This window comes from Microcaecilia unicolor, chromosome 6 (assembly GCF_901765095.1).
Source record: "Microcaecilia unicolor chromosome 6, aMicUni1.1, whole genome shotgun sequence".
Taxonomy (NCBI): domain Eukaryota; kingdom Metazoa; phylum Chordata; class Amphibia; order Gymnophiona; family Siphonopidae; genus Microcaecilia; species Microcaecilia unicolor.
Window position 1 is genome coordinate 281,264,124 of NC_044036.1, and position 26,192 is coordinate 281,290,315.

Sequence of the window (26,192 nt, forward strand, 5' to 3'; positions counted from 1 at the left end):
ATGTGGCAGTTCTGTTAAGGACTAGCTGTTAAGTTTAGGTGAGGTATTGGATGATGGTTTGACGATGCAGGCTCAAATTTTGAGGACGGTTCAAGCTACATTTTTCCAGCTTCATACATTTAGTAAAATCAAATCTATTTTGCCACATGAGTATTTTTCGGGTTGCTGTACAGAGTCTAGTGTTGTCTAAGCTAGAGTACTGTAATTCTCTGTATGTTTGTATTTCGGCAGCATGATGTAAAACTTTACAGTTAGTACAGAATGCTGCTTCTAGGCTGATTGTAGGACAAGGAAAATTTGAACATATCACACTAATGTTAAAATCGTTGCATTGGTTGCTGGTATTTTTTCACATTCATTTTAAATTGTTGATCATGGTTTTTCAGGCAGTTTTTTGATTGATTTCTGTTTATTTGAAGCAGGCTATTGAATGCTACCACTCTGTCAGAGCATTACGTTCTGAGCACCATGGTTTGTTATTGATGATACATCATTCTCAAGTGTATTACGCAAATACTAGAGATGCTGTGTTCTCTGCTATTGGACCTTATTTATAGAACCAGTTGCCAGAACAGATGCATCTTCCGTCAGAGTCTTCTCATTTTAAGAAACAGCTAAAGATATATATTTTTTATCAGGCCTTTTTAGGATGAAGGAAGTAGTGATGTGGGTTAATTGAAAGTGGAGTTTTTATTGACGTATTTTGTGTTATATTATGTATGTATTTTTGTACCCTACCTAGATAGGTGGGTTAAAAATGTTTAAATAAATAAAATAAATAAATAATCCTGACTGATCAGTAGCCCAAGTTGATAACTTCCTCCCTCACTCTTCTGAAAAGATATTGGGGTACCCAGGATGGAGGGGTGCTTACAGTCTTAAATAGTAGTGGTATAGCTGTATCAAATGTACAAGACAGCTGGGGGTAACTTGCATGGAATGGCGAAATGCTTGAAAGTGGATATACAGGATTAAAGTATCTTGATTTCTAGCACTTAAGTGACCAACAGGCTCATTTTCGAAAAAGATGGAAGTCCATCTTTCGACATAAATCGGAACATGGGCGTCCATCTCCCAGAGACGTCCAAATCAGTATAATCGAAACCCGATTTTGGACGTCTCCATCTGCAGTCTGTCGCAAGGACATCCAAATCTCAGGGGGGTGTATCGGAGGCGTGGTGAAGGCGTGACTTGGGCGTGCCTAAGACTTGGATGTCTTTGAGCCATAATCAAAAAAAGCAGGGACGTAACTTGGACGTTTTCACCCGGACGTGTTTTTATAACATAAGGCACAAAAAAGTGCCCGAAATGACCAGATGACCACCGGAGGGAATCGGGGATGACCTCCCGTTACTCCCCCAGTGGTCACCCTCCCACCCTCAAAAAACATCTTTAAAAATATTTCGTGCCAGCCTCAGATGTCATACTCAGGTCCATGACAGCGCATGCAGGTCCCTGGAGCAATTTTAGTGAGTGCAGTGCACTTCAGACAGGCGGACCCAGGCCCATACCCCCCCCCCCCCACCTGTTACATTTGTGGAGGAAACAGCGAGCCCTCCAAAAGCCACCACAAACCCACTGTACCCATATATAGGTGCCCCCCTTCACCCATAAGGGCTATGGTAGTGGTGTACAGTTGTGGGTAGTGGGTTTTGGGGGGCTTTGCACACAAAGTAAGGGAGCTGTGTACCTGGGAGCATTTTATGAAGTCCACTGCAGTGCCCCCTAGGGTGCCCGGTTGGTGTCCTGGCATGTCAGGGGGAACAGTGCACTACAAATGTTGGCTCCTCCCACATCCAAATGGCTTGCATTTGGACGTTTTAGACATGAGCATCTTTAGTTTCGAAAATCTCTGAAAGTCAAAGATATCCATCTCTAGGGACGTCCAAATCCAAGGACGTCTTTGGTATTTTTGAAATGAAAGATGGACGTCCATCTTTTTTCAAAAATACGCTTTTCCTCACCTCCAGATTTGGACGTTTTGTGAGGACGTCCATATCAAAACAAGGACGTCCCTTTCGAAAATGCCCCTCCAAGTGTTAACTCTGTACCCCAGAATGCCTCCAAGATTTGTGTTTGACACTAACCGCAAATTCAGCAGCACTTAACTGGTTAAGTGCCCCTGAATATTAGTAACTAGCCCCAATCAAGCGATTTAACTGGTCAGCGGTCAGCTAAATCATTTTGAATATCAGGCAGAGAAATAGTTTTTAGCTCACAGTTATTGTGTGCACATTTGGAAGTTATGGCAGGACATGTGAGGGGAAGACCTCCTCCCTCTCCCCCCCTCCACAGTCATAATATGTGTTCAGTGCTTCACAGACTTTTAACTTGTATCCATCTGCAGTGCTGGCTTGGTGATGTAATCATTCTTGCACTGTGCCCAACGCAACATAGTAAAATGACCCCTATGTTACTACGGGTCCCTTTACTAAGCCCCATAGGCGCCTACGTGCATCCAACGTGCGTCAGTTCGGAACTACCGCCCGGCTACCATGTGGCCAAGGCAGTAATTTTATTTTTTACATGCATCCGCTATCAGGCTTATTTTCAAAAGAGAAGGGCGCCCATCTTTCGACATAAATCGGGAGATGGGTATCCTTCTCCCAGGGTCACCCAAATCAGCATAATCGAAAGTCGATTTTGGGCGTCCTCAACTGCTTTCCGTCGCGGGGATGACCAAAGTTCACAGGGGCGTGTCGGAAGCTTATCGAAGGAGGAACTGGGGCGTGCTTAACACATGGGCGTCCTCGGACGATAATGGAAAAAAGAAGGGCGTCCCTGACAAACACTTGGCCGACTTTTCTTGGTCCTTTTTTTTTTACGACCAAGCCACAAAAATGTGCCCTAAATGACCAGATGACCACCAGAGGGAATCGGAGATGACCTCCCCTTACTCCCCCAGCTGTCACTAACCCCCTCCCACCCTAAAAAAATTAATATTTTTTACAGCCCCTATGCCAGCCTCAAATATCATAGCCAGCTCCATGACAGCAGTATGCAGGTCCCTGGAACAGTTTTAGTGGGTACTGCAGTGCACTTCAGGCAGGCAGACCCAGGCCCATCCCCCCCCCCCCCCCCCCCCACCTGTTACACTTGTGGTGGTAAATGTGAGCCCTCCAAAACTCACCACAAACCCACTGTACCCACATCTAGGTGCCCCCCTTCATCCCTAAGGGCTATGGTAGTGGTGTACAGTTGTGGGGAGTGGGTTTTGGGGGCTGGGGGTTGGGAGGCTGAGCACACAAGGTAAGGGAGCTATGCACTTGGGAGCTTTTTCTGAAGTCCACTGCAGTGCCCCCTAGGGTGCCCGGTTGGTGTCCTGGCATGTGAGGGGGACCAGTGCAGTACGAATGCTGGCTCCTCCCATGACCAAATGGCTTGGATTTGGTCGTTTCTGAGATGGGCGTCCTCAGTTTCCATTATCGCCGAAAATCGGGGACGACCATCTCTAAGGATGGCCATCTCTAAGGTCGACCTAAATGTTGAGATTTGGGCGTCCCCGACCATATTATCGAAAGAAAAGATGGACGCCCACCTTGTTTCGATAATACGGGTTTCCCTGCCCCTTTGTGGAGACATCCTCTGAGGACATCCTCAGGAAAATTTGGGCGCCCCTTTCAGCGGTAATCAGCATTGGATGCGCGTTGATGATTACTGCCCGGTTAATGTGTGAGACCTTACTGCTAAGTGAATGGGTGGTGGTAAGGTCTCAGACCCAAAATGGACGCATAAGTCAGTAGGGCAGGGGCATAGCCAGACTTCGGTGGGAGGGAGGTCCAGAGCCCAAGGTGAGGGGGCACATTTTAGCCTCCCCCGGTGCCGCCGACCACCCCCCCCCCCCCCCGCCATTGCCGAACCCCCCCGCCGCCGCCGCCACCACCACCACCACCACCACCAACAACAACAACAACAACAACAACAACTTTAACCCCCCCCCTGCCGACGACCCTCTCGACCCTTCCCCGCCGTCACTGTCACCATCACCTACCTTTGCTGGCAGGGGGCCCCAACCCCTACCAGCCGAGGTCCTCTTCTTCCTTCATTCTGTTTCTGAGTCTGACGGCTGGCGGGGGTTTATTTATTTTATTTTATTTTATTTTTATTTTTGTTACATTTGTACCCTGCGCTTTCCCCCTCATGCCAGGCTCAATGCGGCTTACATGGGGCAATGGAGGGTTAAGTGACTTGCCCAGAGTCACAAAGAGCTGCCTGTGCCTGAAGTGGGAATCAAACTCAGTTCCTCAGTTCCCCAGGACCAAAGTCCACCACCCTAACCACTAGGCCACTCCTCCACTCCGTTGGGGTCCCCCGCCAACAAGGGTAGCAGACGGAGACGGTGGGTTGGCAGCGGGAGGGGGGTCGAGAGGGTCGTCAGCAGGGGGGTCCAGGGCCAAATCTACAGAGTCCCAGGCCCCCGTGGCCCCACGTAGCTACGCCCCTGCAGTAGGGGCTTGTGTAAAAAATTAAATTGCTGCACTGTAGGTCTGACCCTGGACCTGGTGAATACAAATTAGTCCTTGGTATACACTGTGTGGCCTAGTGATTGGAACATTTGTCTAAGCCTAGGCTCTACTGCAAAGTCTCTGTGTGACTTTAGGAGGGCCAACATTAGTGGGGTGCAAATAAGTTGCCCTCGGCCCCATGCTACAGGGGGCCCCAAACCTGCCTACATCTGAAGGAGATAAAGCCTGCCGATGGGCCCTGGGCCCCACCCCCAAAATTTCTGCCCTGGGCTCTAGAATGTTTAACATTAGCCGTGGACCTTAGACAGGTCACCTTGTCTCCCACTGCTTCAAGAACCCAGCAACAAACAAGGTATGTCTTAATCTGGTTTTCCAGACCAAATTATTATTTATTTAAAAGTAGGTCTTTCTATGGTATACCTGATTTATTGTCAGAAGTTTTATCCTCATGCAAGGAAGCAGCCGTTTCCAGTTTTGGGCAGGTAGGAGGAGGGCCAAGCATCTTTCTGATTAATTTCTGTCCTTCTCGCCATGCAGAAGCACTGTACAGTTTAGAGCCTGCACACAAAATGTAGGATAAGAGCCACAATGGAAATCTAAGGGTGAGTAAGTAGTAAATTTAAAACAAATTGGAGAAAACACTTCTTTACTCAACATGTAGTTAAATCTCTGGAATTCGTTGCCAAAGAATGTGCTAAAAGCAGTTAGTTTATTGGGGTTTAAGAAAGGTTTGGATAACTTCCTAAAGGAAAAGTCTATAAACCATTATTAAGATAGAATAGAAAAATCCACTGCTTATTCCTAGGATAAGCAGCATAAAATGTACTGCACTGTTTTGGGATCTTTGTGCTTGTAACCTGGATTAGCCACTGCTGGAAACAGGATGCTGGACTTGATGGACCTTCATTCTGTCCCAATATAGCAACACTTATGTTCTTATGATTTATTCCTGCCTGGATTTGTTTCTGAACCATGAGAGAGGCAACAGGAGGGGGTTGGCCTGAAAATCCATGCTACCGTCAAATGCTGGCATGGGCAGGAATGACTGGAGATTGCTCCTGCTCATGCCGGTTCCAATTTCAAGAGGCCTTGGCAGCCATTTTGACTGTAGAGTCAACATATACAGGAGCGACTTGGGATTACTCCTGCACTGACAAGGCCACGAGACCACCAGGGTTTCTAAAGTAGGCCCCGGGAAGGCCTATGGGTGGTGAGAAGGCAATGACGTTTGGTCAGGGGCCAGCAGCGGCAGCATTTGGTGAAAGGGGGCTGGGGTTGGAGGCGAGCTTTCTGTCAGAGAGGTCATGCAGCCCGCTTTTGGTCATGTGGAGTTTTGATTTCAGCAGAAAATACACCGGCACTTTCAGCCAAAACCAAAACCAGATTTCATGCTGGATTCAGCAGCAAAGCTGAAACCAAAGCTGAAATTTGGTCAGCCTCTATATTCAGTTCATTAGTGCTCCTTAGAAAATCTGGTGCATACTAAATTGGTTTAAAATGTTAACCAACTAACATGCACAAAGTCAATTAGTGCATATAAAAAGTTCTAACGTAAAACATTTTAAAATTAAAATAAATGTGTGAAATAAACTGTAAAGAGTCCGAAAATTGGGAGAAACCCCAAACAAACTGAAAATGTTTGTCTTGTGCACCTCCCTAGTCCATACCCTTAGCCATGTATAGGGTGAGAAATAAATGAAGAGCATTTTAGACACAAAAATGGTTTTCATTATTGCCCTCTATGCTTTTTGATCCTGCAACCCAGGACTTACAAATTCAGGGGCGTAGCCAGACAACAAATTTTGGGTGGGCCTGGGCAAGAAGTGGGTGGACACCAAGTGTTCTCCCCCCTCCCAACCACCACCAAAAAAAAATATTTCAGCTGGCGGGAAAATGCTTCTTTCCACCTTGGCAGTATGCAGCAGGCATGCGCTGAAAACTGAGCGTGTGCAGGTGCCAGTATCGTGGAGAGTAGCGTTTTTGCTACCATGAGGGGGAAGTCTTCAGCTGGCCGAGCTTAAGATCCCCATCAGCTAACGCTAAATGTGTGCTACTGTTGGGTGGGCCTGAGCACTAAATGGGTGGGCCCTGGCCCACCCAGGCCCACCTGTGGCTACGCCACTGCTTACAATTCACCAACTCTCCTGAACTATGACAAATGAAGGACAGGGTTCACTTCTAATTTGGTTTTTAGGCTGTTAATGTAAACTGCTTTGGCTATGCTGTTGTGTATTTTTTTTTATTTTGTTGCTCATTTCTCAGGTTTTTACTGGTATAAGTTGTGTCATCCTACTTCTTTTCTATCAGTTGCTTTTATGCTACTGTAAACCCGCTTTCATTATTATTCTGTTTTATTGGTATAGGCCAAGGGTTCTCAACCCAGTCCTCAGGACACACCCAACCAGTCAAGTTTTCGGGATATCCACAGTGAATATGTATAAGATAAATTTGCATGCACTACCTCCGTTGCATGCAAATCTATCTCATGCATATTCACTGTGGACATCCTGAAAACCTAATTAGCTAGGTGTGTCCCAAGGACTGAGGGGCACTTTTACTAAGCCGCGTAAGTGTCTACACGCATCCAATGCACGCCAAAATGGAGTTATCGCCCAACTACCATGTGGCTCTTGCAGTAATTTCATTTTTGGCGCGTGTCCAATACGTGCGTCCAAAACATTTCAGACACGCGTATTGGACACATACCAAGTGGCATTTGACGCGTGTAGGTCTTTATTGCCCAGTTGCCATGTGAGATTTTACCACTAGGTCAATGGCTGGTGGTAAGGTCTGAGACCTAAAATGGATGCGCAGCAATTTTCATTTTGCCGCACGTCCATTTTCACCAAAAAAAGTTTAAAGGCATTTTTGGCAGGTGCGCTGAAAAATGATTCTGCGTGCGCCCAAAACAGGCGCCTACACTACCACAGGCCATTTTTCAGCGCACCTTAGTAAAAGGACCTCTGAGTTAAGAACCCCTGGTATATGCCATTATTTTAGAAATGTATCCACATGTTAATAGTGGCATTGCAAACATATGTAAATATCGATTTCAAAAAAGCTGCTATTTACATGTTGAGATTCACACCACAGAGATTTCAAGGGTTTAACCTGCTCAAAGGCATATACAGGTTTTTGAAACATGCTCATTTCAGCCAGGGCTTTACATGAGGAATTAAGAGAGTCATTCTCTTTTAACCCATGTAGTAAATGTCCACCTCTGAAAGTAAACTACATTAAAATTACAGCCTCACTACTCAATTGGCGGCACTTAGATGTGTAGGTTTGTAAAATGGGGTAGCTATAATAGGTGGAAGTTGCAAAATCACCAGTTCCATGTGTAAGTGCTGACACCTCCATGTGGAAACTTTCAAGTCCGTATTGTTCCTTTTTTCAACGTGTGTATTTGTAAAATGGCTGTTCCCACTGCATGTTCCGGCAAATACACACTGCACTCCTGCAGGTATTTCAGAAAAGGCTATATGTTGGCAAATCTTTCTTCTAAAACTCTGCTGGACCTGAGCTTCTCACAACCTGGACATGTCAATTCATCAATTTTGATCTCCACCTCCTATGAAGAATGTGATTCATAGTGCTGTAAGACACAAATCACAGGTAATACCATAGTTGATTGAAATAAAAGGTAGTCTTTATTAAAATATCGGATGTGCCCTCTGGCTGCATCAGAGGTAAAAGATATACTATTGCAACAATCAAGCTTGAAAGGCAACACTTCTGTCATGTTTCTGGGTGAGTGAGCCCTTGGGTGGATCAGCATTGCCTGCCTGCCTGCCCAGGAGACGGACTGTAGCAGGCGGTAGGCAAGTCCCTGCTAAAGGGATTGCTCCAATAGAGATGTCGAAGGAAGCAGGAACTGGAAGCTGAAACTGTGCTGGAAGCAGTAGCGTAGCCAGGTTGAGGGCACAGGTAGGGTTACCATTTTTTGTCCTTAAAAAAAGAAGACACTTGCCCCGCCCATGCCCCGCCCCATTTCATACCCTCGCCCCACCCCTTTCACACCTTCTCCCCGCCCCTTGTCACACCTCTCCCCACCCCTTGTCGCACCTCGCCCCGCCCCCCTGTCGCATTTTCCCCTCCCCCTGGTCACCCCCTCACCTCACCTCCCCTCCCCCCGGCCCCGTCACCACCTCTCCCCTTACTCACTATCTTCCCTGGTGGTCTAGTGACTTCTTTGGGGCAGGAAAGAGCCCCCTCTTTCCTGCCCGGAGCGCTGTTCTGCATCCTGTATGCTGCCTGTGACGGTCTCGGCGAGATTAAAAATGGCCGCCGAAAATTGAAGCGGCCTCGCAAGACTTCAATTCTCAGCGGCCATTTTGAATCTCGCCGAGACCGTCACAGGCAGCATACAGGATGCAGAGCAGCGCGCCAGGCAGGAAAGAGGGGGCTCTTTCCTGCCCTGAAGTCACTAGACCACCAGGGAAGATCGTGAGTAAGGGGAGGGGAGGTCCACCGCACGCACGCACGTCAGCATCAGCCCGCCCATTTGTCCAGAAATCCGGACAAATGGGCAGGCTGGCCAAAACCCGTCCAGACGCCCGGACATGTCCTCAAAAAGAGGACATGTCCGGGTAAATCTGGACGTATGGTAACCCTAGGCACAGGGGGAGTGGGAAAGCGGACTGCCAATGGTGCCGGCGTGTATTTTAAACTTGATAGATCGTGTGAAAAATAGGCATCATCGCCGTTGAAAGTCCATTTGGGGAAGTGGTCGGAAGCAGAAGCTGCGCTGGAACCAGGACTGGAATCTGAAACTGTGCTGGAAGCAGAAGCTTTGCTGGAAGCTGGAACCAGGACTGAAAGCAGGAGCTGTGCTGAAAGCTGAAGCTGTGCAGGACACTGGAACCAGGGATGGCCTGTTGCAAGGCAAAGAGACAGAGAGCAGGGATTGCAGAAGAAGGCCCAGAATGAAGATGTCAGCAAGGGGCAGGCCTGAGCAGCATCAACCCAAATCCAGCCTCCCCCAAACAAGCACACACAGCCATCTGCAGGCCAGAGGAGGGAGCAGCCCTGGAAGCAGCAGAGCATGTCACACAGGGCCCCAAAGCAGAGGTAAGGGAGCATGGAGATGTACCATGACAACTTCAGCTGAAACTACATTCAACAAATAGGTACTAGTAAATCAGAACACCAGCTGTAGGAAAAGGAGGGGAAGGGGAGAACCCTGTACCTATTTCCTGAAAGTACTTTCAAATTTTAATTGTTGCAAGAGTATATGTTTTACCCCTGATGCAGCCTGCAGGTGAAACATGGCCATGTCGAGTATTTTAATAAAGGCTACATTTTATTTCAATTACTTATGGTACTACCCTGTGCATTTTTTCTAGCGAAAAGGGTGCCGGTACTCAAATGCCGGGCCACTCTTCAGGGGTGGGGTGATCACTGAGGAACCCATCCCACAATAGCTAGGCCCCTTGCAACCAGTCACAGAATCTACGACAAGGCAGAATTGTTGTGTACAGCCTGAGCTCTTTCATTAAAACTTGGGGAACATTGGTCAATTTTAGTAGGCAATGGAAAAGGTGCCAGTACTCAGTACCCCCAAATACCCCTCAAAAAAGCCCTGGTACTACTTGTGGTTTGTGTCTGTTGGACTTTGGTACAACCAAGCCTCAGTGTTTATCTTCATAGTGTTATAAGCCACACTGAGCTAATTCTCAAAAAGCAGTCTAAACAATTTTCAATGAATATAAAGGTTGATAGAGGCTTCTAGCTGAATACAGTTTCACTGCCCAGGACTACATCTGTCTCTTGATGAAAGAAATCAATCAATGGACACTTTAAAAAATTTTTAGGATGATTTTGTGTTTGTTTATATATGTGTGTAGTTTGATTCAATCTGCTAATCATCTTTGCTAAATTTTATTGAGGCTCCCCTGCTGTGTGCAACTCTCCAAAACATGGCAGTTTGGGTTGTTATTAGCTTTTTAAGTCAACAGGACTTAAAGTTTTGCTTATTTTCTTGTATTTGTTTTGCTGGTATTTTCTATATGCTTGTTTCTAATTGGCGTTTCATTGGATCCAGTCATTAGAGTCTGATCGTGATTATACGTGCATTGATTACAGATGTGAATCAAGGGCTCAATGGAATGCTCCGGAACAGACTCAGTCTTTAGCACCTGAGCCACTGTCCTGCAACGGACCACAAATTAATTTTTAGTTAACTGCAGCAAATTTTCAACTCATCAGATTCTCAAGTGCCGCACTACTGACCTCTGAACCTTCATTCATCTCTTTCCTGCCCTGCCCTGCCATCATCTCTGACAGAAACTAATGACCAATAAAGAGACCCTGACACCGGGCTCTTACAGTGATAAATGCCCCTTATGGCCTGGTCTTCTGACTGAGTCTCAGAGGGAGAGCGGACCATTTCTCAAATAATCCAGTCAAGCAAAAATAACAAAAGAAAATGCATTATTTTTTATTTCCTGGATTTTATTCAGCATTTTTGCCTGTGCCATTCCTAATTTCATATGAAGAGATGCTTGCTGAGCTGATAGCACAGACTTTTGCCCCTCTTATTAAACAACTTCATTTTTTTTTTTACAGACTCAGCAAGGCTGTAATGATATATTGAATAGCAAAGACCAACCTTTCTGTATACCTCTTGGCAATCTAAACTTGCTACTGATGCTATCTTAATACACCTGATTCTTCACAGATCTGTCTATATTCTGCACATCAAATAGAAATAGCAGAACTGCAAGATCAAAATCCATTCACAAAGGGCAATTTAGCCATTTGCTCATGTACCTGGAGTTGAGAGTCTTTTCTTGGGGCAAGTTGAGCGGGAAGAACCTGATGCTGGGTTCGGAGTCTTGTTTTTGGTCTTTATCCGGCCTTCTTTACGATCTTCTCAAGCAACAGAAAAAACAAGAATGGATGGAATTAGATTAGAGTGTAATGCAGGCTGGTTGGTGTTCAGGGGGTGAGGGTGAGAGATTCAGATCTTTGGAAGTGGAAAACTACTGGGGTCAATATTCAAAGTGAGTTGACTGGTTAAGAAAGGCTCTTATCTGATCAATTCAAACTGACTGAGCCTTGAGGGATATTCAGTGGGATTTACCCAGCCTTTGTAGAATAGATTCCACATAGGTGCCCTCTAAGTGTCCTCCACAAGGGTGATTTCATAACAGGTCACCTAGAGGAAGTCCAGGTAGGTACCTATTTTGGAGCTATTTTATAAAGACAACATAGCCTCACAAACCTGACTCCCAGGTCCACCCTGTCCCACTCGGGCCTCTACTACCCCATTCACCGGTTGCCAGCAGATAATGTAAACATTTCAATTTATGTAGCACCCTGCATCCAGACAAGACCCCAGCACTTGCCACCCATCTTGTGGGTGGTAAGGGCTCATATAGTATCCCTGCACTAACCAGTTACTATGCAGTAATGTAGATGCACTAACAGGTTAGCATAGGAATGTCCACTCTCTGCCCCTGACACACCCCCCAAAAAAAACTAGAAGCATTTTTAGTATGCAGTTACTATGCACAGATTTCAGGGTTACTGCAGGATATCTGAGCACATCCCATGGTATTCCATGTTTTACTGCATTAAGGGCCTCTTTTACAAAACGGCAGTAAGCCCAGCGTGGGCTTAACACTCGCTAAAAAGGAAGTACCGCCACGGTAGTTCCCACCCCCCAGCTTTTCATTTTGTCTGGCATCAGAAAGCAGCAGCAGGACTTTACATCTAGTTGGAGACAACTGGCAGAATTCAGGTATGTGAAAAATAATGAACCTCTCCTAATCACCCACCTTCTTTTGGTGCCTTTCTTGATGTGACCTACAGAAAGGCATCAAATTAGCAAAAGTTTGAAATTTGTGAGCAGCACTGTCAATCATCAAGGCTTTGGCTGTGAGTACTGATTGTAACCAAAAACTTATTTTTGTTTGGTAGCTGGGTCTTGAGCAGAATGTAAGCTCTAGGAAACAGGAACTATCTATTATCTTTCACTGAGTCTACTACTAGGCTGTGACTTAAATCCACTGTTTTCTTCTAAATCCATACCTATAAACTGTGTTCTGACCTTCCCCCAGGAGCTCACAGTTCCATGGTATATATGTCTTCAGGATATATGATATTTCTTTCCATAACTTTTTTTTCAAGTGGCCTATGTTTGGGGTCCATTTTGGACTTCTTAACACACTCCCCTGTATTATTCTAGTCATCCTACTTACAGGCAATACAAGGGGAACAGGCGCCCTAAGCAAACCTACAGCCTTGCACCCTTCAATTAACTTTTCAGGTCCTGTGGTCTCCCTCCCAAGATTATAATAACTGAACTTAACAATCAGTCAAACAAGTGCAGATAGGAAGAAGGAGGAGGAGAAGGAGGGGGGAATGCACCACCTGTAAAAAAAAAAATTCAGCACCCCCAATCATTTTGAAAAGTTGGCTCCTATGCCCACTTATGCCATGTCAATAGCAGGCATAAATGTGTGCACCTAAATGCAGCACTTTAGTGTGTACCTTACAGTATTGTATAAGTTATGCGTGTGAGAGCCCCGCCTACGCCCTGCCCATGTTCTTACCACTTGTACAACCCCTGTATTTATGTGCTAAGTGAATGTTGCACCTAAAGAACAGAGTAGTTTTGAATGCTGATCTCACGCATACACAAATAGTATACTGCTCATTTCAGCACATCTGTGGGGCTGGATTTATTAAACGGTGCTCAAAGTTGGGTATTGAAAAGATCCATACTAAACTAGTGTTCTACAAAGTGTGAGTGCCCTTTGCAGAATACTAGCTTAGCAGGGATGGGGGGGGGGGTGGAATGGGATGGGACTTGATGCACTGCTATTCTGTGGTTCCAATCAAAGTGGTTTACATATTATATATAGGTACTTATTTTGTACCTGGGGTAATGGAGGGTTAGGTGACTTGCCCAGAGTCACAAAGAGCTATAGTGATAACTGAAGCCAGTTCACCAGGATCCAAGCCTGTTGCACTAACCACTAGGCTACTCCTCCACTGCATCTCATGACTAACTACGGGCACTGGATTTACACCTGCTGAAACCTGGAGTGATGCCAGCGCCCAAGTTAGATATGGAAATGCCATAATTCTATCAGATCGTGCTTAGTTTCTGAGAACACCCCTGACCCACCCAAACCCTTCAAATGACCACACCCACTTTTGAGTTGTGCGCCCTAAAATTTAGGCACACTTATTATAGAATAGGGCACAGGGCAGATGCATTTGTAACTTCAAATGAGTGCTAATTAACACCAATTATTGATTGTAATAGCATTTATTTATTTTTTTATTTGTTTGTTTATTTATTTATATTTTAGCATTTCTTTACCACCTTTTTGAAAGAATTCACTCAAGGCGGTGTACAGTAAGAATAAATCAAACATAAGCAATAGACAATTACAGCATTAAAAATATTCAAATAACAAAACAAAGTGTGGCATACTTTATTACTTGTACACAGTTCTGGCATCCAGCCCAATTTTAAGGACCTATATAGAATCCAAGGCATAGTGATTAAATTTAAGCAACCTGTAATACAATGAGGGAGATTATATGCAAACATGTATTGTATATGCAAATTTATGAGTTCTAACCTTGTGTCCCAGGTTTAAAATCCTTACGCCACAAGTACTCTGGTGTGGTAATCCTTAGGTTTTCAGAGTCTGCATTTTCACCTTCATCACAGGGAAGCTTAACTGGCTTCACACTAGGAGAACTAAATCCTACAGGAGCAATAATTTAACACAGTATAATACTTGCAAAGCTTTGCAACAAAGCAGAGACCCCTACATTTTGCTTAATAAAGAAAACTGTAATCCTGGTCCTATGTTTCTCTGTGTTCAAAAATACATTTTCTAGGCCTTGGCGTGCTTTCTGAATTATGGTGCAGAATATGCAGGGCCTAACTTCTGAGGGAACAGCCTGGAATCCAAATCTGCCACTTCAGATTCCAGAGCAGCAGGGTGTGATCTGCTCCAGATGCCCCCTTCTAGGCAGCTTGCAGGAAAAAGGAGGAGAGGGGGCAAAGGAGCCAACTCTGTGGGTGCTTAATATTGAGAAAATTCCTTATATGTGTCCATTGGGCTTAGCACCCCCAATAATTTTGAAAAGTTGGCTCCTATGGGAGGGAGTGAATCTGGAGCAGAGCAAAGAACTCCCTAATCCAGGTTCTCCCCCACTTCTGCTTCAATTTGTGGAAAAATGAAAATTCATTTTACGTAGAAGCATAAAATATCCAACTGATGCCATACAGCCCTCCAATGGTTAGTCTCATCTGACCAAACATCCTTACATGGCTCAAATCCCGAGAAAGCAGGAACAATATGAAGAAGGGAGAAGGGAGAAGGGAGTGGGAACTTTTCCGGACAGTGTTACTTTAATTGTTGTTATCATAATCGATGATAGCCTAGGAGGCTAGAGCTTGACCCCATCTTGGTTGTCAATGCCCCCTAATCAAAACATTTGCAAAACTAGAAGCAAGCAGAAGAGCACATGGAGAAATGCAGAATTGTATGCTAAAACAGAAATGTGTGCAAACATGGACAGAAAAAAAAAACGCCTTTCAAGAATTCGAAACATCTTGAGCACTTCGCCAGCGGCAGTCAACGTTTTGCTGACCACTGCTGGTGTCATCCCCGGAAATTCAATGCTGGACCATGTCCAGGCTTCAACATTGAATTACCAGGTATTCCGAGGCAGTGAAAACATAGGAGTATGTTTACCAAGGTGCGTTAGCGTTTCTAATGCATCCTTTCACTTAAGGTGCATTAAATGCTAATGTGCCTATATATTTCTATGGGCGCATTATGTGCATTAAAAACACTAAAGCCCGCATAGCACACCTTAGTAAATATAGGCGATAGCCACTTAAGTGCAATATTCAGCACTTTACTAGCTATTGTGAACCACTTAAAGATAGAATTTACTTTTATGCGGTTTTATTTATGAGGTTATTTTAGCCAGTTAAATGCTGAAAATTGGCACTTAATCACAGAGCCTTAGCGAGGAGAGCTGACACCCGGGGCAGGTCGCCGCTGCGCACCCCCCCCCCCCCCCCCCCACGGGTGCAGCACTGCGCACCCTCCTCCCGCTGGAGCGCACCCCCCGGAGCGCATACCTGTGGCGAGGGACAGGCGGGAGGGCCGATCCGCCCCGACTGCACGTTGCTGGGGTGTGTCGGCTCCGCGCTGATTCACTGCTCTCTCTGTCCCGGAACAGGAAGTAACCTGTTCCGGGGCAGAGAGGGCAGTGCACCAGCGCGGAGCCAACACCCCCCAGCGACGTGCACCCGGGGCGGACCTCCCCCCCCCGCCCCCCCTTCCTATTCCACTGCTTAATCAGCTAAGTGCCAACTCCACCCCCCCAGAATGCTCACAAAATAACCAGTTTCAGCATGGCTGCTAACCGAGCATTTTCAGCTATATAAGTGGCCAGGTGCCCTCTCCTGGTCATTTAAATTTGTTTAGAATATCAGGACCATGGAGTATAAATTAAAGAATTAGAGCTGCAAAGTTACTCAGTTCAAGGAAGGAGAGTTTTTCATCAATCCAATCCCAAAGCAGTGGGATTTGTAATCCCTGATTCTACCATTGATATCAGTGTTGAAGGTCCCATAATGCATCAGGACGAAGCTGTTAGAAATCCAGAACTGACCTAAAATTTCCCTCCTGGAACTGGGTAACTTGGAAGTTCTGAAATTAAAAGTTAGGTATGAGCTACTTGCTACCGTCCAATAAAATGTATTTTTTTAAAATGAAGTAATGAATGAATACCTTGCATCACACTCATTAGCCTCCACATGACATGAAAAATTACAGTTGCTGACCTTTATAGACGGGTGGTGGAGGGGCAAAGGTCACTTTGCGAAGCTTTTGTTTTGCAGGAATTCTTTTGGCAGGTTGTGGGGCTCTCCAGGGTCCTGGGGAGGTCTTGCTGTACCCTTGCCTTTGCTCCCTGATCCTGTTTTTCAGCATTTCCAGTCTGCTGTCTGCAGATCTGTTCCGGAGACATTCCAGCTTTTGAATGTACATGCCGTCTTGAAGCGAGGGGGGAGAGAGCAGAGATGACGAGGAAGTGTCATGCTGGAAACCCATGTTGTCAAAAGGGGGCATTAAACTATGCTCATGCATTCCAAGAGCATCTTCCATTGACTTTTTAGAACTTCCCATTTTTGTGCTGATTTTAGCTTCATTGCCACGACTTTCCAGACCTATCAGTGCATGGGGTGTCTTTGAAGGAGAGTACACAGAGTGGAATGCACAAACTACAGGTTCTTTATAGCTGTCTTGCAGTAGAATGGAACTGGATTCATCTCTCCTGTTGTAAAGAGCAGTGGCCATGTCAGTTGATGCATTTCTCTTGTCATAATTTTGATCTGAACTTTCCTTTATTGGCCAAGAATGATTACTTCCATTGCACTTCCTTTTTAAAGAGATTAGCATTGGTTATAATAAAATAATAGTCATATTGATACTTCTATATCATACGTGGAGGGGCATAATCGAACGGAGACGACCATCTCTAAGGACGTCCTGGCAAAGGGGCGGAGAAACCTGTATTATCAAAACAAGATGGGCGTCCATCTTTCGTTTCGATAATACAGTTGGGGACGTCCAAATCGCAACATTTAGGTCAACCTTAGAGATGGTCGACCTAAATGTTGAGATGGTCGATCTTAGAGATGGTCGTCCCCGGTTTTCAGCGATAATGGAAACCGAGGACGCCCATCTCAAAAACAACCAAATCCAAGCTCTTTGGTCATGGGAGGAGCCAGCATTCGCAGTGCACTGGTCCCCCTCACATGCTAGGACACCAACCGGGCACTCTAGGGGGCATTGCAGTGGACTTCACAAATTGCTCCTAGGTGCATAGCCCCCTTACCTTGTGTGCTGAGCCCCCCAAACCCCCCCCAAACCCACTCCCCACAACTGTACACCACTACCATAGCCCTATTGGGTGAAGGGGGCACTTACATGTGGGTACAGTGGGTTTCAGATGGGTTTTGAAGGACTCACATTTACCAGCACAAGTGTAACAGGTAAGGGGGGAAGGGCCTGGGTCCGCCTGCCTGAAGTGCACTGCACCCACTAAAACTGCTCCAGGGACCTGCATACTGCTGTTATGGAGCTGGGTATGACATTTGAGGCTGGCAATAAATTAAAAAAAAAATTTTTTAGGGTGGGAGGGGGTTGGTGACCACTGGGGGAGCAAGGGGAGGTCATCCCTGATTCCCTTCGGTGGTCATCTGGTCAGTTCAGGCACATTTTGGAGGCTTGGTCGTGAAAAAAAATGGACCAAGTAAAGTCAACCAAGTGCTCGTCAGGGATGCCCTTCTTTTTTCCATTTTCGGCCAAGGACGCCCATCTCTTAAGCACGCCCCAGTCCCGCCTTTGCTAGGCCTCTGACACGCCCCCATGAACTTTGATCGTCCCCGCAACGGACTGCAGTTGAGGGCGCCCAAAATCGGCTTTTGATTATGCCGATTTGGGCGACCCTGAGAGAAGGACGCCCATCTCCCGATTTGTGTCGGAATATGGGCACCCTTCTCTTTCGAAAATGCCCCGATACTGCCTTTGTCCAAACACTTTATAGTGTAAATATATATTGAAAGTCAGATAGAGACATTTAAATATCTCTATAGCATAAATACACAGGAGGCAGGCCTCTTTCAATTGAAAAGAAGCTCTGGAATGAGGGGGCGTAGGATGAAGTTGAAAGAGTATAGGCTCAGGAATAGTCTAAAGAAATACTTCTTTATGAAAGGGTGATGGATGTGTGAAACAGTCTCCCAGTGGAGGTGGTGGAGACAAGGATAATATCTGAGTTCAAGAAAGCATGTAACAAGCACAGAGGCTTTTACAACCACTTCTTTCTTTTTCTCTTTTCCTCCCATGTGAGATCTTGCTTCTTAATTTATGTATTTACCACTTGTATTCCACAGTTGTTGTTGTTTTTTTAATTTTATACAGGTCTTATAGCCTGAAATACCAATATAGTTCACTGCGGGTTACAAAATTTTAAAATGAACACATTGTTCAACACACGTGTAGTAAACAGCATTAGTACAAATTAATACAATCATACAAAACAACATAAATTAAAAACTCAATTAGAGCTACATATTTCTTAAATAAAAAGATTTTAAGCCACCTCCTAAAAACATAATAATTTTTAATTGTTCTAAGTTCTAATGGCAAAACATTCCAAAAGGTAAGTACCTGATAAGAAAGAGAAGAAGACAAAAATCTTCTCGCACTGAAGGAAAAGATAATAGAAATTGATCACACAGGCAATCTGATTTACCTCCTCTACAGGGAGCCAATGTAAGTCCAATATATAAGGGGTCAAAGACTACTGCCCGGTTACCACTTGAAACCTTACCGCTAGGTCAATGGCATGCAGTACGGTCTCAGACCCAAAATGGATGCATGGCAACTTTCATTTTGCCGCACATCCATTTTCAGCAAAAATTTTTAAAAAGGCATTTTTTGTAGGTGCGCTGAAAAATCTGTGCGCAGCCAAAACACACGTCTACACTACCGCAGGCCATTTCTCAGCACATCTCAGTAAAAGGACCCCTTAGGTTTTTTGTTTGTTTGTTTCAGATGCAGATAACATAAATCTCATTCTTTGGGGATGGGCCACCCCTGGCATTTCTGCAATGATAGTGAATATGAGCTCTGAAAACTTCTTCAGTCCCTTCTGTAAAAGATCCTGAAGCCAATGTAGATGGTTAAAGAGCAATTGAGAGGAATGAAAAGAGTTCCTGCCCCAAAAAGCTTACAATCCAAAGGCAATATAGACAGTACCTGTGTGCGGAGTTCTCCTCTGACTTCTTAAATTGCAGGCCTCTGCATGTAAAGCTGGGATCCCCCTTAGCAGCAGTTGTGGCACGGACCCTCACATTAGAACCTGAATTGTCCTTTTCTGCATTCCTTTCTGCAACTTCCCAACATGATATTTATTTCAGACTCATATTACTGTATCAAGAACAAACACCCTGGATATTCACCATTGGAGTTCATGAGAGAGAAATGTGCCAGACTCTAAGCTTCTGAGCTCAGGCAGGTTTTAACATGCCCAGGTCCACCATGTTCCTGGCAAAGTACGTTTGGTTTTTCTACTTCTTAAATACACAACAGATGACAAGCAAATTTAATTTATTCACTGGATCAGTAAGTAACTGACTTTAAAAACCGCTGTCAACTTGAAAATTTAGTTTTAAGTCTATTTAATCTGTGTACAATTTTTTAAATTGTTCTATCAAAGTAGTAAATCAGTATGACCAATCATGGGTGTTATAATCTTTATTCAGAACTTCCTGGTTCCTCCCCCCCCCCCCCCCCCCCCCAATCTTTTTATGTCCCCTCCCTCCACTCAGTTCAACCATTGCAGCCTCAGCCAATAACCGCACATTTTGTCCCTTTCTAAAACCCAGCTGTCATGGACTATATGGGCATGCCCACTAGGTGTCACTGTTGACTAATGCTTGAGACTCTATCCAAAGAGCTAGGAGTGATGCCTCTACAGTAGTGGTTCTCAACCCAGTCCATTAGGCAGAACTACAGATAGAACTGCAGACAATAGAAATAGTGTATGCAAATTTTTCTAGTGCATATTTATTGTGAATATCCTGAAAACCAGTATCTGTTAAACCACAGAAAGGCAGTATATCAAATGCATTATCTTTACCCTTACCCTAACTGTGTCCTGAAGACTGGGGTGAGAGCCCCTGCTGTACAGTATCCCCAGCCCCAGCTAGCCTGGAGAATGAAAGAATAGAGCCAGGAGCCAACCACAAGCCCCTCTCTTCATGCTGCCACTGAGGCTGAGCTACCAGTACTGACTTATGCAAAATAGAGGGTAACATGTGCAGTAGTAATTAAAGAGTACTGGTGCCACCTCTTTACATTCCATCCAGAAAAGAAACCCATGTAGAAGATGAAAGACTTTTTTTTTCTTGTATCCATGTTTTAACTCACCACCAGAGAGAAGCTGCCTTTCTAAGTACAGCCACCTTCTAACTTTCTGTGCCTGAGTTTGGTGCCACGTCTGAATATCAAGTTTGTTTTCGATCCTCTGCAGCTGCAACAACAGGTATGCATTTCAAGCCAATAGAAATTATATGACTACATTTTTACAAAATCATATGTGAATGTCCCACTTTTATGCTGCATTATGTCAATTAACTGACAGGTGCTTAGGCAAATATAAAGGTTGACATGCCTGAACTTGCTGGACGTGTTTCCATGGCTGAAATGTACAGTATGCAGTTCAATGTCTTGTAAAGATAAATGCGGCAAATCAAACTCTACGTACTGCCTTATTTCTATCGGAGTGTTGCACCTGTCTCTTTTTATTTATTTATTTTTACTTTCTTTTCTATTGGTTTTTTTAATTATCAGAAATTTTTTTTATTTTTATTTTCACCCACTGCTTTTGGTTTACAAAGCACTGTTGGAGGAAATAGTAAATTATGCATTCTGAAAAGCAAGAAAGCTGAACGATCTAGTCTATAAGGGCTGTAAGCTGATCCAGAGCATAAAACTAAATGGGTTTTACAACTGAAAGGGGCCTTTTTACTAAGCTGTGATAAAAGGGGGCCTCTGCTATTCAATGCATGTTTTCGATATGCATTGAGGCCCCCTTTTACTGCAGCGAGTAAAAGGCTGTCTATTTTTGACAAAAAGAAATGGCCGTGCAGTAAGTGAACCACTTACCGCATGGCCATTTCGGTGGGGATCCCTTACGTCACCCATTGAGATGGCGGTAGGGGCTCCGGTGCTAACCGGGCAGCGCCGCACCAGTTAAGGGCCGGCGATACAAAAATTTTAAAATTCTTGCACCACCGGAAACGGCGCATTCTGGGAGTGGGAACTGCAGCCGGGCTCCTGTGGCAGCCCAGCAGTGGTTCCAGATTGGCACATGGAATGCCAAACCTTTAGTAAAAAGGCCCCTAAGTCAGGATCCACCTTCTCCAAAGGGTCTGATTTTATCCTAGGCTTTTCTCAGAAGCACATGCACAAATGGGTCTCAGAAAGAGCAGTGGTTCTCTCACATTTTACCAGATCTGTTGTTGTGGTTACAATTTTTGGTTCCTTCTCTCCTGTGGCTCACTTTGCCCCTCTGGCAAGTCCTCTTACACTAAGGCAAGGAATATACACACACATTTCCAATGGGCAAAATATACAAGTCCAGTTCTAAATCACTCTCCTTCTCTTTTTAATACAGATGCAAGCAGCCTCGTGTGAAGAAATGTGTGTAGTTAGTGGGTTGGAAAGGGAATTTAAGGGGCCTTTTACTAAGGGGAAAGGGAATGGGACTTGACATATCGCCTTTCTGTTTGCAATCAAAGCAGTTTACATACTATATACAGGTACTTATTTTGTACCTGGGGCAATGGAGGGTTAAGGGGCCCTTTTACTAAGCCGCATAGATGCCTTTGCGTGCCCAACGCGCATCAATTTGGGATTACTGCCCAGCTACCGCATGGCCCGGGCGGTAATTTCATTTTTTATGCACGTCTGATACGAGCGCCAGAAAATACATTTTATTTTCTGGCATGTGGCGCTACCAGACAGTAAAAGGCATTCTATGCATGCAGACCATTGCTGCCTGGTTAACGCGTGAGACCTTATCGCTAAGTCAATGGGTAGCAGTAAAGTCTCAGACCCAAAAATGGATGCATGCCAATTTTCATTTTGCCGCACGTCCATTTTCAGTCAAAATTTTAAAAGAGGCATTTTTACAGGTGCGCTGAAAAATGGATCTGCACGCGTCCAAAACATGCACCTACACTAACGCAGGTCATTTTTCGGCGCACCTTAGCAGAAGGACCCCCAAGTGACTTGCCCAGAGTCACAAAAATCATGCTGAAGACTGGGCTTTACATGTTCTAATGCGGGACTTCCCCACATTACATGACACTTTTTTAGGGCATTTTCCAGTTTTTGAATTTCAGGTTGTGCACTAAGGTTCGCATTTAGGAGGCAGTAAGTGCTGATACGTTAAGTCTGCATTAGTTAACGCAAATGCGCTAGCTGGTTAATGCTTCCATATCTATTCTCTGCCCACGACATTCCCCCGTCAAAAGATGTTTTGAAAAACAATAGCAAACAGGAGAGTTAGCAAGCATGAACAGGCAAAATTCTGCAAAACCGCTTTAACACATCTTGAGGTAGCCTGTTTTTCCCCACACTAAGGGGCCCTTTTACCAAATGGTGGTAAACGTGTCAAGACAGAGGAGCAAACCTGCCTCAGTACTGGAGTCCTGGAGGTGCCAATATCTAGTTGTTGCCCACTTGAATAGTGCAAATCCAGAAAAAGCCTCTTGCACTAAAAACCTCGGCAAGCTTCACTACAGTCCCACAGTGACTCCTCCACAAGGAGAAAGAGTGTGTTTAGGCATTGTAAACATAAGTGGGAAATAAGAAAATTGAGGTGCCCTTTTAGGGAAAGGGAAACTGGACTTGATGTACAGACTTTCTGTGGTATTTTGCAACTACACTCAAAGTGGTTTACAAATATACTGGTACGTATTTTGTACCTGGGGCAATGTAGGGTTAAGTGACTTGCCCACAGACACTAAGAGCTGGAGTAAATTGAACCCACTTCCCCAGGATCAAAGTCCACTGCACTAACCACTAGGCTACTCCTCCACTCCTACTAAACTGAGGTAAAAAGTGGACTGTGGTGGTCTGGGCACGTGAAATTGGACCGCGCTGGGCCATTTTTTACCACGGCTGGGAAAAAAGGCTTTTTTTTAAATGGGGGAGTAAATGGCTGTGTGGTAAAATTAAAAGTAGCATGTGGCTATTTACTGTCTGAGTCCTTACTGCCACCCTTTGACCTAGCGGTAAAGGCTTACATGCTACTCGCACGGTAATCATGCAGCATGCGCCAATGTGACCATGCTGCCGATTACTGCCAGGAATGCCCCCCATGGTAGAAAATAGAAAATTATTTTCTACTGCAGGAAATAGCACGCGTCAACTTCAGAATTACTGCCGGGTGCCCACGCTACCTTGGCGGTAGTACCGATGCGCGTTAACCCTACCACTAGTTAGTAAAAGGGCCCCTAGGTCTTTCCACAGTCTCTAGATGAACCACAAGGGCCTAGTGTCTGAATCCAGAACATGGGCGTAGTTTGGGGGGGCAAGGAGGGCAGTGCCCCCCCAAACGAGCTGCCAACCCATCTTCCTATCCCACAAGCCGCCGGCAGCCTCTAAGAGAAAGCAGCACGCATGCTGCTTTAGACCTGCCCCCAGAAGCCTTTCTTTCTCCTTTCCTGTTCCCGTGTAGGCGGGAACCTGTAGGAGAGAGAAGGGCCTCCGGAGCAGGTCTACAGCAGCATGCGTGTTGCTTTTGCTGAGGCTGCTGTCAGCTCGGGAGATTGGAAGACAGAGGAGGGTGATACCGGGTGCTAAGGAGATCAAGAGAGACACGCCCCACCCTTTGCCCCCCCCCCCCCAAATGAAACCTTCAAACTATGCCCATGATCCAGAAGTATAGTGGATAGCATTCAAAACCTGGACCAAGAGATCATTGGACTGAAATGGCTTCATCTCGGGAAATCTTGTCATCAAAATAGAATTAGCTTTAGAACAGTACTCACCACATCCTTTGCTTTAAAAAAACTGTCCCAAGCTAAAGACACATCTAGAAAAGTAACATGCAGGACATTAAACACCCAAAGTTTGTTACAATAAAGATTATCTCAATTTACAGCGCTTTCCACATTCAGATACATGCTGTTGATGTTAATTATAAGTATCTATAACATTGTGCATTAGATTTACTGTGAAAAACCACACTCGCAGTGAAACAGTGTCTATACTGGATAGGGGGAAAAAGTCTCAACCAACTGTGGCAAAAATTCAATGGATGATTGCACACAGTAAAATGTCATCATAGACTTAAAAAAAACCACGGGTCGAGGAAAGTGTGTTCTCCAGCATTGAGCAATCTTAAATTTGGATGTTCTGCGGTGTGGTTCCCTGAGGAAGCAACACGAAATGGAACCATTGGGACCGCACGTTAATTAACACGCAAGCTGGAGTCGACATTGTAAAGATAAGTCTAGTTAAATTTATCTTTTTTTGACTCTATAAGATTTGGAGGATCATTGATGCACAAGACTTGTTTTTCAAGACGTACATATAAAAGAGACTAAAAATACAAAAATTAAAAAAAAGGGGGGGGGGTTCAGTCTGTCATGACTTTTTACTGTGTGCAATCATCCATTGAATTTTTGTCACAGTTGGTTGAGACTTTTTTCCCCCTATTCAGTATAGACACTGTTTCACTGCGAGTGTGGTTTTTTTGAGATTATCAATATTATTTGCAGTAGAATTGATCTGTGTGGAGTACTATTTAGATTTACTGTAGACATAATGGAGTAATTTGTTAAAACATTTCCACCTATGCTGTACATAGGGCCAGTGTTAGAGGAGTGCAAACAGGGCAATTGCGTTGGGCCTGTCTCAGGCTGAAGGCCTGCTGGTAGGCTTTGGGGCTCCCTCCTACATTTCTACCCTGGGCCCCAGAATATTTAACACCAGCCCTGGTTTTCCATGTGGAAAAAGGCAGGTGAATCCATGTGTACAAGTATGTGAGCAGGCGGGAGCATGTGTATATTTACATGTATGTAGGCATTCCTAGGGCACAGTAGGTTGTGTGGAGCAGGGGCAGATTTGTAAAGTACTTTATAAAATATGTGAATATATACACAAAGGGGTCCTTTTACTAAGCTGCGGTAAAAAAGGACCTGCACTAGCATCAGCGTGTATTTTTGACTGGCACTGAGGCCGCAGCGGGTAAAAGGCTGTCTTTCTTCTCAAAACGAAATGGCCATGTGGTAAGTGAACCACTTACTGAACAGCCATTTGGGGAGGGAGCACTTATCACCACCCCTTGATGTGGCGCTAAGGGCTCCCGCAGTGCCATACCACTGAGTAAGCACCGGCGCTATAAAAATAGAAAATATTTTTGTAGCACCAGAAATGGCACGCACTGGGGATGGGAACCACCTTCGGGCTCTAGCAGTAGCCTGGCAGTAGTTCCGGATTGGCACGCATACCCACATACCCACAGGTGTAAATTTGTATTAAGTGTGTTTGCACGCTCTTGGGGATTATTGTAGAAGCCTTTTTCTTTTATAAAGATACAGAGGTTTTATAAAACAGCAAAGAAAAATTCCTAGGAAAATATATATAGCAGTGGGGGGCGCTATAAATCAAAACGCAATCACCAACATCAAATAAACATTACTGAACAGGTAGCTGTACCTAAGAAGCAAACTTTCTAGAATTAGAAAAAGAAGAGTCATAAACAGATGAGAGTAGCATCTAAAAATATTTTTCATTCACATATTAGTTCTATATTTATGCTGTGAGGTTCTCAAATTACATGTTTTCATAATTCACCCATACACGTGTTCAAACCATGCAGGACAATAATGATTAGAGTGTGGATTCAAGGTGTATGAAAGTAAATATGTTTATCACCAATAGTAATAGCAGAACAGTAAACAAAACTATAATAATAGGTTGGTTATAAAGTTGCAGTTTATCTCAGGAAGGACTTTGATCTTTAGTCACCATCTCCGTTGCAGATTCTGCTTTGCGTTACAAGTTGAGGGCTTAGAACATTGTGTAGGTACAGTGAGATTCCTAACATGTCTTGATGCAAATCCAATTCTGGTACACAGTAAAAGTGTAAATA

General features: G+C 44.7%; 1 protein-coding gene across 1 annotated transcript in view; it reads right to left on the minus strand.

The window, feature by feature from the left end:
• The window catches only part of LOC115473023 (centrosome-associated protein 350-like), a 161,039-nt gene that overhangs the window by 133,280 nt on the left and 1,567 nt on the right, over nt 1-26,192 (minus strand). The window contains exons 4-10 of the mRNA XM_030207618.1: nt 24,085-24,128; nt 20,453-20,555; nt 19,280-19,415; nt 16,297-16,892; nt 14,066-14,194; nt 11,238-11,336; nt 4,887-5,024 (exon numbers count right to left, since the gene is read on the minus strand). Coding sequence (XP_030063478.1) covers nt 4,887-5,024; nt 11,238-11,336; nt 14,066-14,194; nt 16,297-16,892; nt 19,280-19,415; nt 20,453-20,555; nt 24,085-24,128 — 1,245 coding nt within the window. The remainder of the gene's footprint in view (nt 1-4,886; nt 5,025-11,237; nt 11,337-14,065; nt 14,195-16,296; nt 16,893-19,279; nt 19,416-20,452; nt 20,556-24,084; nt 24,129-26,192) is intronic.